This window comes from Electrophorus electricus, chromosome 8 (genome assembly GCF_041902795.1).
Source record: "Electrophorus electricus isolate QZ-2024a chromosome 8, ASM4190279v1, whole genome shotgun sequence".
Lineage (NCBI taxonomy): Eukaryota > Metazoa > Chordata > Actinopteri > Gymnotiformes > Gymnotidae > Electrophorus > Electrophorus electricus.
This window is the reverse complement of record NC_137504.1, coordinates 9,597,501-9,613,163: the sequence shown is the minus strand read 5'-3', so window position 1 is coordinate 9,613,163 and position 15,663 is coordinate 9,597,501. Positions and strand designations below refer to the sequence as shown.

Genomic DNA, 15,663 nt, shown 5'->3' with positions numbered 1-15,663 from the left:
TACCGCCCTCAAGGGAGTGATTGTAATCACACACACAAGGATGCACTGACACAAAACCACACTTTGACCATGTGCTGAGGTTAGGGCCATTTTATTTACATCAGGGTTGTTACTTTTAAAGACTCTTAGTTGGGTCAGAAAACAGAGCTTCGTCTCAGGGTCTTCATATATATCTGTCATCACATTCTCAACGAGCCCATTTTCTCAGCACTAGAATATTTGGCCTAATTACTTGTCAGAAAAACTATGTGCAGCCAGCATGTCTGGAGATCCTTGAGTCTTGGTAGATTGCCACAGTAACGTGAGTAAGACTGCAATATGAGACTGACGTAGAGCTTCGTTCAGCTATCAACGTCCAGGTTCTGCGTCGCATCCAGAGCTACATCTACAACTCTGAAGGGGACACTGTGTCAATGATTGTGTCAAATGAAACGGCAAGCTACCCTTGTATCGCATGCGCCCGCCAGTGCAGTAATGATGGAAAAATAAGGCACACTACAGGTGTAAAGCGGCTTTGTGAACGGAGCGGTTCGCTGAGGTGAGAACACTCAGTATCTGCAAACTCCTCTATAGGTCCATGCAAAGTGACATCCAGGTCTTCTGTTTAAAAGTTCAATGTTGGGTTTTCACCTTTTCTCAATAAGTAAATCAACATTACTGGTGTTGTATTTTTATTGTGTGTGTTACTGGTGTATTTTAAAGTCCTTTTTGGATGCAATGATTGAGAATGATATCTAATGACCGCTAAGCGGGTCACCGGATGCAGTGGGGCTCTGACTGAGGCACATGCCTCATGTTGAGGCAAGTCAGCATTTACCAAAGGGAAGTAAAAAGCATAAAAACTGATAGCTGATCAGGGTCACCGAGGGGAACGGAAAGCGTAGTGGACGCTGAGAGCCAGATGGACGTCTTGGAAATGTCTTGTGAGACAGGAAGAGTTGCCTCTTTGAAACAACAGCTCAGATGTGTGCAGCTGGAGGTACCCCACCCCCCGACATACACACACTTCCTGACCTTTTCTCTCCTGCATCTGTCTCCGCCGCCTCAGTCTCCCACGCGCTCACGCAAGGTTGTCACAGCCCAACGAGCACTTGGAGGGAAATGGGACATAGATGGCTTTTACATGCACAGGCTTTAGTGCTCACTGATCTATTCACGCCATCGGCGTTCCGGGGCACGTGTTTATGACGTCATCTTTTCCAGGCCCTCCCACACCCACAGTGGCGTTCCTCTGCAGGTCCTTGTTCTTGCTTGTACCTTCGTGAGCTTCGCTAACCGACCCCGGAGTGGCCTACAGTGCCAGGTGCAGCGCAGGGCCGGCGTGATGCATCATGGGGCATCCTGTTGCATTCCTTGGCCCTTGCGAGACAAACCGTCACACATTCGCACCACTGGGAATGACAAAGCACGAAGGGCCATTCTCCTTTGTTACTGCTGTCACTCACACACTGTGAAAACAAGATGATGGTGGGGAATACCTGTAAAATTCGAGACCCCATCACTTCGACAAAAGCCACACACCACGGTAGCAGATATATGTGCACATAAGGTTCAAATGATATGAAGGATTTATTATTTGTTTCATGTGAAGACGTGGGTTCGTTGTTTTCAATTTTTATTATTTTACAATCTATGACAATCTGCATGTATTTCTTTTTTTTTTCTAGCATATTTCAAGAATGGACATGAGGGAAAGATTCTTCTTTTTTATTGCTGAATATTAAATGAAATACACTTTCACTGACTCGGAGGAAAAGAAACTCATCTGCTGCGTTTACCATGCACCCATTTAACCTCGACCACAAGGACATGCAGAGGAGAGGCGTTCAAACTTCTCAAGCGAGGAGCAAACTCAAGAGGAAGAACGGCAGAAACAAAAGTGTCAGAATCTCGAGGGACTCGGGGGGGGGGGGGGGGGATCACATTTCAGCTAACTAGAGAAGCACTGTCTGGTTTCGCATTTCTCGAACATATGAATAAGACCCAAAAACACCAGGGCTGAGAACAAAGAGGAGATCTTCTGGTCTTCGGGGTGTGAAGAAAAAAGAAAAACCTCTTGGTTTAGGAAATCTCTACTCCTTCGTGCTGCCACGCCACAGCAGCTGAAACATTTTAGGATCTACCTTGTGTAGTTTTCCCTTTTTTTTCAACTAGAATAATTACAACTCGTCACGGTGTCACTCTCGATGGGAGAAACATGTCGTTCTGTTATGGTCATCGGCGCTCCTCCCTGGCCTGGGTCTGGCATTCATTTATCTGTGCCAATGGTGTGCTCCATCCCTGTTAAATGCGTTCAGATTTGAGGTCTTAGTGATGTACCTTACCGAAGGAGAAGGCGTGGTGATCCTGACAGTGGCCATTTCTAGCACATGGCAACCAACTGAAAGCAACCATTTACAGAAGATTTCTACTCTCTGAGCCACACTGGGGACCCTGCTGAGAGCGGCACGTTCTGACTGGGAGGGGAGAGATCCTGCGCCCACGCAGAACTCAATCGGCCTGCCAGCTCAACTTCCCTGGACCCAAACCAAGGGCCGTTGGTGAACACGCAACGGTGACGGCTTCAAAATGACAGAGACACAGCCATGGCTTGGTATCATAATTGCATATGAAAAATAATGCTGATATAACGTTCTATAATAATAATAATAATAAATTTAGCTATAATGCTAATCTGCACTGTTCGGTTGTCTCACTGATTAGAAAGGGGAACTAAAACACACGACAGGTATCACAGTTTTCATACAATGCACTATTGTTCTTTCAGAAAAGAAATGTCACTGAACAGGAGCAAAAAATATAAAGTTTGCATATTTTGCCATTTTTATGACCCCTCGGAAGTTTCACAGCTATTCGTCTTGTGGTGTTCGCGTGTGTGGTGTGTGAGGTGCTCGGCCCTCCCTTGCCCTGTGTGTGTGGGAAAGAGAGGGTGAGCTGCACGCAGCCATTAGCTTGCAGCGAGGGTCTCCTTCTCTCTCCCGCTCCACCAAGCAGGGAGGGCGGGGTCAGCTCGGGGGTGGGCGGGGTCAGCTCGGGGGTGGGCGGAGTCCTGAGACGCTGTGCCTTCGGTCCCTCTCTCACTTTCACTTTCCGTCAGGCGAAACAGATCGCTGGATGGAGGGAGGATGAGGGGAGGGAGGGGTGGAGAGAGAGAGAGCAGGCGAGGCTGGTGGGGGGGGGGGGGGGGGCGGGATGGGGGGTTTGGTGTGGGAGGTGACATCGCGTTCACTTCTGCTATCTGGTATGAGCCATTACCACCGACAGCCAAGGTCAGCATGGCCTTCTGTGAGGCCGGCCCACGGGCCTCCCTGCGGCGTAACCACTATAGCCTTTGGACTGAGAAGGCTCCCTAGTAACAGACCGTACCCTGTAGGGACCCAAAGGGAATCAAGGCAGCTGTGAGCACCCACCCAAAGCCTCCGCATCTGCCGAGCGTCTCGCGGCGAGACAGCTGGTCTGGGAGCAGTTCCTGTCTCTTCGCGTCCCAAGAACACGATCCCGAAGGCGCGAGGCCGTAATCGCAGACCAGCAGTCTCACCGGGGAAAGTCGAAGCGATGCACGTTAGTCTGGACGGCAGCAGCATAACTCTCGGAGCCGTGCCTGCTCCTTGGCCCCTCCCCCCCAACCCAACCCAACCCAAACCCAAACCCAAACCCACCTTCCCTCCCATGCTGAAGGGAAAAAAAAATAATCCCCCATCCCCACCGCATTTGTCAACGAGTTCCTGTTAGAAAAGCAACATAATCACTGGACATCTGTGTGAGTAATATTCTTGTAAACATACACCTTAAGTGAGAGTGGTTTATATTGCGTGATGTGGAGGACGTGGGGGGGCGGGTGGGGCAGAGGGCAATGTCACAGCTCAACGGGGGTGGGGGTGGGGGGTGGAGGGGGTCAGCTCCCAAGAGAACACAACCTGGAGAAATGCAAGGGAACACAAGCCCCAAAAGAGAAAACAAAAGAGTAAATGTGTATAAAAATGAAGCATCTGTATAAGAAAGGCTACAAAAAACTCCACTGGCCCTCTGGCAACGGCAAAAGGCACCACAATATTACTCTATTTCTTTAAGTTGTGAAAAAATCGGCACGTCTTTTTTATGCTGTAAATCAAAATGTAAATATAAATAGAGTTTTCCCTATAAAAAAAGTCTTTGCTGTTAACTAGTAGACAACTTTTTGCTAAAATGAAAATAAATATTTCATTTGTTTAGAATATCTGTTAGTTATATAAAATAAAAATATTTCTTATAGTTGCAGGTGTATACAGGGTTGTTTTTTGGGGGACAGGTGAGCAGCTGTCTGTCTAGTGGCCAGCGGTGTCATGTTTGGAGCGCGCCAGCGTCTGTCTGCTCTGGGCAGCGGAGCGTGCCGTGTGCCGCCCACCCGCTCCTTGGGAAGTCCGCGTGTCGGCCGGCCCGGCGGCCCTGTAGACGGTGACCGGCTCGGGGGTGCTCATGTTCTGCATGCTGAGGAAGGGCGTGCTCTCGCCATCCTCCTCGTCCTCCTCCTGGGAGTCGCTGTCCGAGAGGCAGCTGCGCGAGCCGTAGTCCCGGGGCGGCCTGTAGCCGCGCGGGGCCACGTGCCCGTCCAGCCGAGCCCGGCGCCAGCGGCGGCCGCTCCTCTTTGGTTGTGCCAGGGCGGGGGGGTACTCCTGCGTGCTCTCATACTCGTCATCCTGGGCCGGGCGGTGTGGGCTGGAGGGCAGGCTGGAGGCGGGAGCGGGGGGCCGTCCGGGTCGCGGGGCGCCGGGCTGCTGCTGGCGGTAGGGCTCGTGGCGTTGGGCCTCGTGCAGGGGCACCTGGTAGCGACGCAGCAGCAGGGGCGGCTCGTCCTCGCGCGAGTACGGCAGGCGTGCCGCCGGCGGCAGCGAGACGGCATGGCTGGCGTTGGGAGACGTGATCTGGAAGGTAGGCACCTGGGGGGGCAGTGAGTAATGGAAGTCCACCGGGGACAGGCGGGCAGGCGTGGTCAGGGCCGACACGTACCTGCCGTGGAAAGACAGACTGACGGTCACGCGGAATAGTCGCATCCTGTATGAATCGATCGTTTTCACGAGGACACAACAGAAGAAGCGCAATGCCCCAAACACGCACGTCACCCGCAGACGAGCCTGTTAGGGTGGGAAGTGTGTGGTGCGCTCATTGCATCAACATGGCTGCTGATGCTTGCCTGGTTTAAATTTGTGCAGCGTTTGTTACTCTGCAGTGTAAGCGGTGCGGTTCCCTCCTCGGCCACGGCACTGCGAGCACACTCGGAGCTTCGAATGCGGGAGTGGAGACAGAGACGCTCCAGCATGGGCCGCTCACGTGAGGCTCAGTGCAGAGATGGCAGAACACGCGCAGACTGTCTGGGTCACGCCACCCTGGGTCATGAACTAAACCCCCCCCCCCGCCTCCCCCCAGCTCAAAAGGGAAATTTCCTTCGGTCTTGGCAGGACAGGAGGAGGCAGGCATCCTATTTCTCTTATCTGGCCTTATCACGTGGCCTCGGCTGCGTCAGGTGTAAAGAGAGACTGAGAGCAATGGCCACAGATCAGTTTGAGCAGATAAATTCACACTGGCCCAGCCTGTCACAGCTGGGCAGGGGGCCTAGGGCCAGACAGCAATAGAGAGAGAGAGAGAGAGAGAGAGAGAGAGAGAGAGAAAACATGCACAGGAGACCTGCCTTGCCTCCCTCCTGAGATAATGTGTTGTTCAGGTCTTGTTGACTTAATGAACCCCTCACGGTATAAACTCAGCGTCAGGGCCAGGGATGATGGGAAACCCATTTGCCCGTGGGTCAGCTCCTGTCTCACTGTGGCCCTTAAAGTGACCGGCTCGCATGCGTACCAGTGCCATGGCTGAAGGAGGAGGATGAGGAGGAGGAGTGGCACACCTGTCACTGTGCGGAGAGTCTCCGATCGAGTCGAAGGAGTCGCCGTACTGCAACGGCGGCCGGTGGGGAGGCGGGCAGCCACAGCGACCGGCCCGGCGGGCTCTCTCCTCCATACACGCCGGGCTGCTGCACTTACTGGTCCCCACGGAGGACGAGAGCATGCCCGAGGGACAGTCGGACAGCACGCTGTCCGTCCGCTCCAGACTCCACGTCCTCTCCTCGTGTCTGCCTCGGGGGCAGGGGGTTGAGGGGGAGAGAAAGAGAGGGGGTAGAATAATGAGATGTTTAAGCCATACGCATGAGGTGTACGTAAATCTGTTCTTCTGCTAGTTTTTCCCTGACACAGGTGTTTTAAATCACAGAGGCCTCTCTGTCTCTGAGCCCAGTGCTTCCCTCCTCCCTCCCGATCATATTAATACTGCACATTTCCTGAATACAGCAAAACACACCAAGTTGCTTGGAGTCTGCTAGAGGAATTCTGGCTAAAAATCCAGGTCCGACCTACACTGGGAGGAGCGGAGAGGAAAGAATGTTGAGTGAGCGCAAAACAGACGTAGGGCTAAGGCAGAGGGCAAATGGAGCATGACCTCTGTTCATGTTAAGCAGGGGTCAACGGCATGCAGCGCGCACACACACACACACACACACACACACACACACAGACGAACCTAATGACACACCTGTGGGTGGAGGAGTGTGCTCGGGTGGAAGAGTTGTGGGATCTGGAAGACTGGCGGCTGCCGCCGGAGAACGCTGCCTCTTCCCCATGCCGGATCACCCTCTCCGTGGCGGGGACATTCTTCGAAATGTACTGCACCACACACACACGCACACGCACACACGCACACACTATCAGATAGGAGAGGCAACCTGTAAAGAACAAGGTGTCACCTGGAGTGTGAGAGGGACATACATCTACCATGGGGATCTCCTCGGGTCCAGGGCCCGGGTGGTTTGGCCCGTTGGCCAGGCTGCGGTTGGGGTGATCCATGCACATGTTCTGTCTCAGGTGGCCGTGCATCTTCTTCCTCTGTTTCCTGTGGGGGGGGGGGGACGACTCCAGTAAGGCAGGAGCATGCTTTCAAGCTCAGATACAAACAGTCACAGCACCCACTAAGTAGTAGGCAGGCACACACACACACACACACACACACACTCACAGTGGCGTACCGGAGCAGGGCTACCCTGGGGCACTGCACCACTCAGGCCTGCCTGCCATGACTATCGAAGTGCACTGGCGGTACGGGTGCTGCCCTGTACTCACTTGGTTTTGCAGTAGGCCACCACGCATACGATGCCCACCACCAGCAGAGCCACGCAGATGCCTGTGATTGTCAGCACTCTCTTCTGATAGAGCTCCTCCGCCTCTGCGTGACGCCAGCCACGCACATTCACGCGCACACACACACACACATACGTGCGTACACACACAACCAGAGAATGTGAGCCTCTCCTCTGCAGTGTATTGCTGCCACCTCCTCTCCCCACATCCAGAGTGCTCCTAAACACCTTCCACCGCAGCCGGGGGGGCACAATCCCTAGGCCTGCTGCCAAAGTTCCTCAAGCTCTTCTGCTGCTGAAACCCCTCGCCTTGGGGGCACATCTCCTGCTCTCATTAGGCCTGCATGGAGATGAGGCTTTATTACAGCAGTGGAACATGTCTGGGCCTACCCCTCAGCTCTCTAATGGGCCGCGCCAGCAGTGGAAAGTGCTCGTGTGAGCCCTAACGCCATGGTTGCCATGGATGCAGGGGTTAGGTGGTGGGGGTTGTGCCTGCGCTAAAGGGAATCCCTGTAGGTCCCGATGAACCTGCCTCCCTGATTCCACAGACACTTTCGCCCACTATGGGGAATTTCGGATTCTGACCAATCTGTAGCCTGCTTTATGCAACAGCCAATGAGAATACTACAGCTGACTGTGTGAATCATTCCAGATTAACAGACATTACATAATAGGCTATATGCAATCAAAGTGGCAGGTCAGGGCTCTAGCTAGTAAGGCTAATTTACAGCTATTTCCAAATTATATTTAGAGCATTTTAAAAGGAAAATCAGGCATCCATAAAGCATGCTCAATGTTGCAAACAATATAAAAGAAATTTGAAATTGATTTACAAAACAACAGCGTATAATTTATTTCAGTCAATGTTTTCCTTGGAAACCTTAAACAGTCTTTAAACAGTCACATGGAGCTCATCAGAATAGTTAGGGGCACTTCATGTAGTATATATCTAATAACTCATGTAGTATATATCTAATAACTCATGTAGTATATATCTAATAACTCATGTAGTATATATCTAATACTGCTCAGCTGGGAGGTGCTCCGCATTACAGAGCAGGTGAAGGTATATCTGGAGAGAGGACTCCAGGGCTCAGCGGTGCAGGACACGAGCCGAGCGTACATCCCTCGCGCTCCGCTCGGCGTTTTCGCCTGGCCTCAAACAGGCCATTTTCAAAGGAAAACAGAGCCCGGTACACAAGAAAACAGGCAAATCTAGAAAGGCCATAAAGAACTAACAACTCTACGCACTAACAGAGTCTGGCATGCTATTTACAACAGGAGAAGGGAGGGTTTGAAGTCTGAAAGGCTGAAAACAAGATCAGGGACAGTAAAACAAAAACAGCATGCGGTGTCCAATTTTGAGCTACAGCAGGAGTCAGCGTCGGGAGTCTCGGGGGTGCAGGGAAAGAGCAGCAGAGAGGAGGTGCGCAGACAGGGAGAGAAGGCTGAAGGACAATAGGAGCGCATGAAGGAGACGGGGAGAGGGCAGAGCCAACGCTACAGGAGGAGGAGATAGGAGAGGAGATCAGCACAGAGAGCACAGACAGCAAGATTTGGAAGAAGGGAGAAGATCAGCGTATCTGCAGCACTCGTCCAACTTTTATCCAAATGTTTCCGAGATCTGGGGGAGCTTGCCCCCCCCCCCCCCCCCCCCACCCCCACCCCCCCGTTCAGCCGAGCGCACGTTCGACCCCTGCCAGAGTCCCCGCACTCAGATCCGACGTCAAAGCACTGGAAGATTCTGGTATAATTCAGCAGCCATGATTTGATCTGGTGTCTGGTAAACAAGCGAGACGCCTCATAGCGTAATCAAACGGGGGAGGCGTGTTGGTGAGCGCACATGCGTGAGGGTGCGAGGGCGGACAACAAGCAGGTCACACGGCTTGGGTCTGAACTTGCCAGGTGGGACATAATTACACTCTCAGCACTGTTAACACTACTCTAGTGTACACAAACAAATTCACTTGAAGCTACCCACCAGCGATGTTTACTAATAGGTAAATAACAGGCGGCGGAAGACTACGCAAATCCCCCTATGACATGCTAACCTCTCAGAAGGCGAGCCAAAGCGATCAGCGCACGCAGCTGCTAACGTTAAACCTGACGTGCAACAAACCACAAAGGAACACAGCTTCGGTTGTTACCTGTTTTGCAAAACTCGCCTGTTGAGGTGTTTATCAAGCATGCCAGATTTGGTACTTAAAATTGATTTGCAACAAGGAATTTGGGGGGGGGGGGGGGGGGGTTGTACAAGTGCACTTCCGGAGCGGCGAGCACAAACGTGTGGGGTCGCAAAGGGCCCGAGGGCTGCAGATACTCAGTCTCATGCGGCAGCCAGGACAGAGGGGTGGGCTGCACTCTCCGGAGCAGGTGCTGACTGACAGGTTGATCAGCCAATCGATGCATTCGATTGCGTTCGAGTCCATCGGAGAGAAACGACGGACGTGGCGGCAAATGCAGAGGAAGAATAGGTCCGTACCCATAAATTCAATCCCGAGAGACTCTGCCGTGACAGAAGGGCCGAGAGTCGGAGAGCAAAGACGAAACAACGAAACAAAGAAATCAAAATTATAATAAGACACAAGGTTTAAGCGAGAGACATCCCAACACGCTCGGAGGCTCACGTTTGCACTGCGCGAGTGGCGTGAGAAGGCTGGAGACGTTACGCGTGGGTGAGTCGGGTGGAGGAACAAGGTCACAGCTGCGTGCGCGCGCATAAGCACGAGTGAGTTGTGTCAACAGCACACGGGACGAGCGTGCAGGGGCAGGCAGGCGGGCGGGCGCGCCGCCCGCTTCCCGACAGACTAGAACGCTTTTCTGGTGGAACTGGTAGCAGAACGGGCCAGGAGAGGAGTTATGATCACCACACACGCTGGGGTGATGGGGTTTCGGCAGTTATTGGTTAAGCATTCTTGTTTTGTTTTGTTTTTTTGTTTTAACGCAGTCTGGTTAGTTTTTAGGGTTTACGAGTTTTTAGGCGGAACGCTAATAGATAGAGCTGTTAGAGAGAACATATTCTCTCTGAGCCAAGGGTTAATGTCTCACTGAGAACGGAGCGATAAGCCTGTATAGAAGTGCAAGAAGAATCCAGCAATACAAGTAGATGAACATTTTCAACTCATTTGACAATTAAAAAAAACAAAAAAAAAAAAAACAACAAATCAAAAAACAAACAAATCTTACCTTTGGGGCACAGTTACAGATGAGGCGCAGAATTACACACATGAACAATGTGACTAACATTTTAGAGTTAATCAAGTTAATTGCGGTGTATTCTCAGTGCATTACACGCTGCGACATCAGTTAGTGAGCTCATGCTCTGCACAGTTGATGGCAGCACAATGTGACGTCACCGGCCAGGTTTACGTACCATTTGGCTCAGTGTTCTTTGTGGTTTGGCGTTATTGCTAAATTTTTCAGTAAGTGCTAGATCTGCATAGCTGGATTTTACATTGCAGGGGTTCTGGGCAGTATGTATGGGCACAATATACACTAGCACAACATAAACATCATGAATATCTTAGTTTTATATATATATATATATATATATATATATATATACATATATACATATATACATATACATATACATATATATATATATATATATATATATATATATATATATATATATATATATATATATATATATATATATATATATATATATATATATATATATATATATAGGAATCCATACACCCATCTATGCGAAATTCTTATTTTTACGTCTCCCCTTTAAATGGCTGTGAACTCTGTGACTTATGCAATGGTGTTCAGTACTCACGCCCCAAACAGGTCTCTGTTCTGTGTTCATAACACATAGCCTGTGTTTATAATAAACCTGTCTTAGGAAGTTCACTTCATGCCTGTGCGTGTGTGTGTTTGTGTGTGTCAGGCTGACCTATTCCTGTGTTTAACAGCAGAGAAGCCTTTATACCTGTGCTGTAGAGTTTCCACCACGCTACGCATGTTGGTTGTATCAGTATACCTACACACCTGTATTAAGGCTTCTAATCAGTGATAACGATGGTCTGTTGTAAGTCATTTGTAGCTGTGTTAAGTCCCTAAACCCATAACAACAGTGATTGGCTGAGAGAGCTTTTCTCTGATCCACTGGAGAGGGGTGCTAATGTTGCACATCCGGCCTGCGCTGCTACCGCTCGCTCACGCTTTCCGCTGGACGGCCCCGCCGTGAAGGCAGTGCCGGGCTGTATGGTTGGCAGGTAGCACTCTCCTCCTCGGCCCTCATCTCCGTCGGTGGTGTCGGGGCCGTCTCGGACTCGCGCCGTTTAGAGCGACGACGCGGCCCTGATCGGCAGATGGGCGCTAAAAAAAAAAAGTGCGGCAGCAGCGGGTAGGAGGGGGCCAGCGTTCCAGACGGAGAGACGGGCCCTTAGCGAGGAAGTGACATCACGTCGGGACGAGCCTCTGCGTATTCCATTGCATTAGTCGGATCTCCCGTGGAGACGGAGCGCTATTGCCTCAGTGCCACTGCTGTACTTACGCCACTGACATAATAACTCAATTACCCATACAGCAGGTTCGGCAAACTGTCGGATTGCATAGTTTGAAATGTCATGCTCCATGCACGGAATCCGATGTGCTCGAGGCATCGGCACCGTCCCAGCTCAGAGGGCGAGGGGCCCTACCTGCCGTGAGGCATCCTACCCACGCCTCCCGGGCTAAACGGCGCTACCGGTCAGAGGCCCAACGCCCGTCAGCCGCAGAACCGAGAGCCACTGATGGGGCTCGGAGCACCGCTCCACACATCTCCGACGAGCATGGACTTGACAGGCCGTCCCAACAAAGGCAAGCGTTCTGCTGTTACAAGTCCCACGTCATGACATTACACGACATGATAACAGGCCTCGTGGCAAATTATACTTTTCATGTGTGCCATTTCCGAGGGCCTCCTTTACAGCGTGCCATAAATTATCCTGCCTTTATTCTTTTATTTGGAGAGGAAATGTGTTTTGAACCAGGTTTAGGTGCTCATCCTCACAGGGGGGTGGGGGGCTTGTATACGCTTATCCCCCTGTGATTTTATCTGCTGCCCTTTCATGCGGAAATGGTCGTGCGGAAATGTAAACGGTGCGGGCACGGCGACGACGATGCGGTTCGGCGCTGAGCGTGGCCCAGGTGGTTCCGTGGTTTATGGACGTATGCGGTAGAGATGTCAGTATGCGGGGTCACAGCCCGTTGCCCCAGGGAAGAGGAGATATTTAACATCACAGTGTAATTATGGGGAGGATCTAGGGGGCAACATCGAGGGCGCCCCTGAAGAGGGGAGTTAGGGAGTGAATAAACATTTGTGCCACACACACTTGTGATCGCAGGCACCGCAGTGTTGTGCTGTATGTAAAATACCCTGAATGAAACTATGAAAAATGTTATGAGAAGACGACTTTGTAAAAAAAACCTCTCCTAATCTGCGAGTTGGAATCCATCAAGCGCGCGAGGCCTCGAGGGACCCGGCGCCAGTCTTCCGACTAACACTGGCAGCGTCTTGTCGGAATTGCCACATGACTGCCGAGCTTAGCGAGTGCGGCGCAAAAAAAAAAAAGAAAAAAAAAAAAAAGAAGAGCCGCCACGATCATTTCAAATGCAATTTCCGATCGCTAAGGAAAAGTCTTTTGCTTATGGATCACGCATAATTGCCACCAATTAGAGCCACCGCTACGCTTAGTGGGTGTGTGGGATGGCACCAGACACACTGGTATGTTTGCTCAGACTAACAAGACCATTTTTGTCCAGTATTCATGCCTAAACTCGTGACAATGGAGGAACTATAGAACGTTGTTACACATAGGTGCAGTAAGTTCCAGCTATGCACGTTCGGTTTTCTGGGGTTGTTGATACTGTTTTAACTCAGGTGACTGTCTGCCAAAACTGTATTACTGTCTGCTGTTAATATGGTATTGTTAATGGCACAATGCACATGTCACAGTGCATAATCAAAACAATAATTAATTGCTTGATTATTTTACCACGCTAAAACATTAACTCCAATATTTGTATTAAATATTAGGCATCGGGATTTTTGGCACAGAATATATTTGTGGTTAGTATTTGTTATTAATTGTATTAAATGTATTTTTAGGCGGCGCAATGGTGCAAACTCAGGGTTACAAATGAACTATCTGGCACAGCATATGGTGCACCAATCAGCCACACCTAGTAATAGCGGGTCTTAGAAAAGGGCCCTCTTCATTACCAAACACATGCAGTCACACTAATCATGCACATGACTGATGACGCTAACCGATGACACAATTTTAGACGCTTTGAACAAAAACTCCTGCGTTAGGAGACACAGCATGGAGGCGGCGTGGGTCAGTGATCTGGGGGACAGGATGTTTGATGTCAGGACGTAGCACAGCATCCACTGTTAGAGGACAAGCAGGAGCTCCGACATGCAGCGCAGACGGACAGCGAGAAGAAATGAACGTACGGTAGAAACTGGCCATAACGTAGGTTTGACAGCGATCGCCAGTAAAGTCATTTGGACACCTGATGGGAGGAAACAAACCCACAGGAAGGAGGGAAGAAAATAGAAGGAGGAAAACGAGGAGAGGGACATGATGAAGAGAGGAGAAACGCCACAGAAAGAAGAGTGGGGGGGGGGAGAGAAAGCAGAGAGAACACGAAATTAGAACAAGAGCAGCACTACAGACACCGGAGGCGTCCCGCCGTCGGCACCACGGCGCCTGCGCGAGGGCGGGTCTTGGGCGGGGCCAGACCCGGGCCACGCCCAGGAGAGCGAGGGAGGCGGCGGAGACGGTGGGACGCCTGTCCTCTGTGTGGACATACTTTCATTAGGTTTGGGCATGTGCAGCCTCAGGGGCTCAGGCTGCAAACACCGCGGCCCGAAGTATCCGCGCGGACATCTGGGGAGAGGAGAGGGGGACAAGATGACAAATACAGACACAGACACACACACACACACACACACGCATACATACACACACACACACACACACACACGCACACACACGCACGCACACACGCATACACACACGCATACACACACGCACGCATACACACGCACACACACGCATACACACGCATACATACACACACGCATACACACACACGCACGCGCACACACGCGCGCGCACACGCATACACACACATACGCACGCACACACGCACGCGCACACACGCATACACACATGCACACACACGCGCGCGCACGCACACACACACACATACACGCACGCGCGCACACGCATACACGCACACACGCGCACACACACGCATACACACACGCACGTACACGCGCACGCACACACGTACACGCACGCGCGCACACACACATACACACATGCACGCGCACACACACACGTGCGCACACATGCACACACACACGCACACACAAACACACACGCGCGCGCGCGCACACACGCATACACGCGCGCGCGCGCACACACACGCGCGCGCACACACACGCACATTATGCATTCTGGCATTTATGCGCCCTGCGCCCTCCCACTCTCACAGTCTTGCACGCTGGAACAGCTAGGGAGGCATTCGCGTCAAGCAGCGCTCGGCTGGGGAAGCGGAGCGCTCCGTTTACGGCTCCCGGAATTCTGACATGATTGTCGTTCATTGGTCAATTATACACATTCATGTTATTGCGGTAAACAAATCAATGCTTATCAGCCCATAACGAACATTACGCGGGTTGTGCTTTTGGAGTGCTAATCTCGCTAACTCAGCTAGCGCTTGTGGACAGGCGCTGGCAAAATCTCGCCCTCCCACCCGCCGCCAGACCCTCACTTCATTCTGCAGGACAAACAAAAAAGCGTGAATGCGTTATCTTTGATCACCCGGAGATCGTCTGAGCCTCTTCCTCCCGTCTCCTGTCCTCCGGCCTATGCTCTGCAGAGGCAGAGGAGGCCTCGGTTCCACTTACCGTGCCGCGTCCCTCCCGCGGGGCGTGTTCATGGGTGGAGACGAGCCCTTCCGTGCGCGCCCGCGAGCTGGTGCGCGGGCACGTGACAAATACCAGGCACACGCGGAGCTGCTCCGCGGAGACAATGCTTAACAGCAGGCGGGGCCTGCGCCCCTGCAAGGCGGCCGGGTGTAGTGGCACGAGCCTGGCCCGGCGGGGCATCTGCGTGCTGCAGGCCTGGCTGGGTCGTCCCTGGTCCTGGGAGCCATTGCACACGGGGGGGGGAAGTGAAGAGCTCTTTGTACTGAACTTCAGCCACAGCTTGTGCAAGTCACTCATTTCTGCACACACACATGGCCAGACACACACACAGACACCCACACAGCGGGGGTACGTGGCAGTGGGGAGGAGGTGAATAGTTGGGGAGGGGATAATGTTACCTCCCCTGCAGACATGTTTGAAGCTAAAGGCATGCGGCTGCTAGGGTCGAAGGTCAGAGTAACAGTGGAAGCCTTGCATGTGTCTGGATGAGTCAAGTGCATCTCATCCCTTATGTTCTTGTCTTCCCAACCCCTAGCCCTCCAAACGAGGGCGTTGCGCTCTCAGC

General features: G+C 51.9%; 1 protein-coding gene across 6 annotated transcripts in view; it reads right to left on the bottom strand.

Annotated features, from left to right (window-relative positions):
* Nucleotides 1-1,539: 1,539 nt before the first annotated feature.
* The window catches only part of nrg2a (neuregulin 2a), a 64,544-nt gene continuing 50,420 nt past the window's right edge, over nucleotides 1,540-15,663 (bottom strand). For 2 of the 6 annotated variants that reach the window (XM_081719252.1, XM_081719256.1), the window contains exons 5-11: nucleotides 13,614-13,672; nucleotides 9,639-9,662; nucleotides 7,140-7,242; nucleotides 6,789-6,912; nucleotides 6,556-6,686; nucleotides 5,876-6,100; nucleotides 1,540-4,986 (exon numbers count right to left, since the gene is read on the bottom strand). In XM_081719252.1, coding sequence (XP_081575378.1) covers nucleotides 4,305-4,986; nucleotides 5,876-6,100; nucleotides 6,556-6,686; nucleotides 6,789-6,912; nucleotides 7,140-7,242; nucleotides 9,639-9,662; nucleotides 13,614-13,672 — 1,348 coding nt within the window. In that variant the 3' untranslated portion in view covers nucleotides 1,540-4,304. Of the gene's footprint in view, nucleotides 4,987-5,875; nucleotides 6,101-6,555; nucleotides 6,687-6,788; nucleotides 6,913-7,139; nucleotides 7,243-9,638; nucleotides 9,663-13,613; nucleotides 13,673-13,972; nucleotides 14,050-15,663 lie in introns of all 6 variants that reach the window. The other 4 variants (XM_035526994.2, XM_081719253.1, XM_081719254.1 and 1 more) reach the window with 4 other exon arrangements.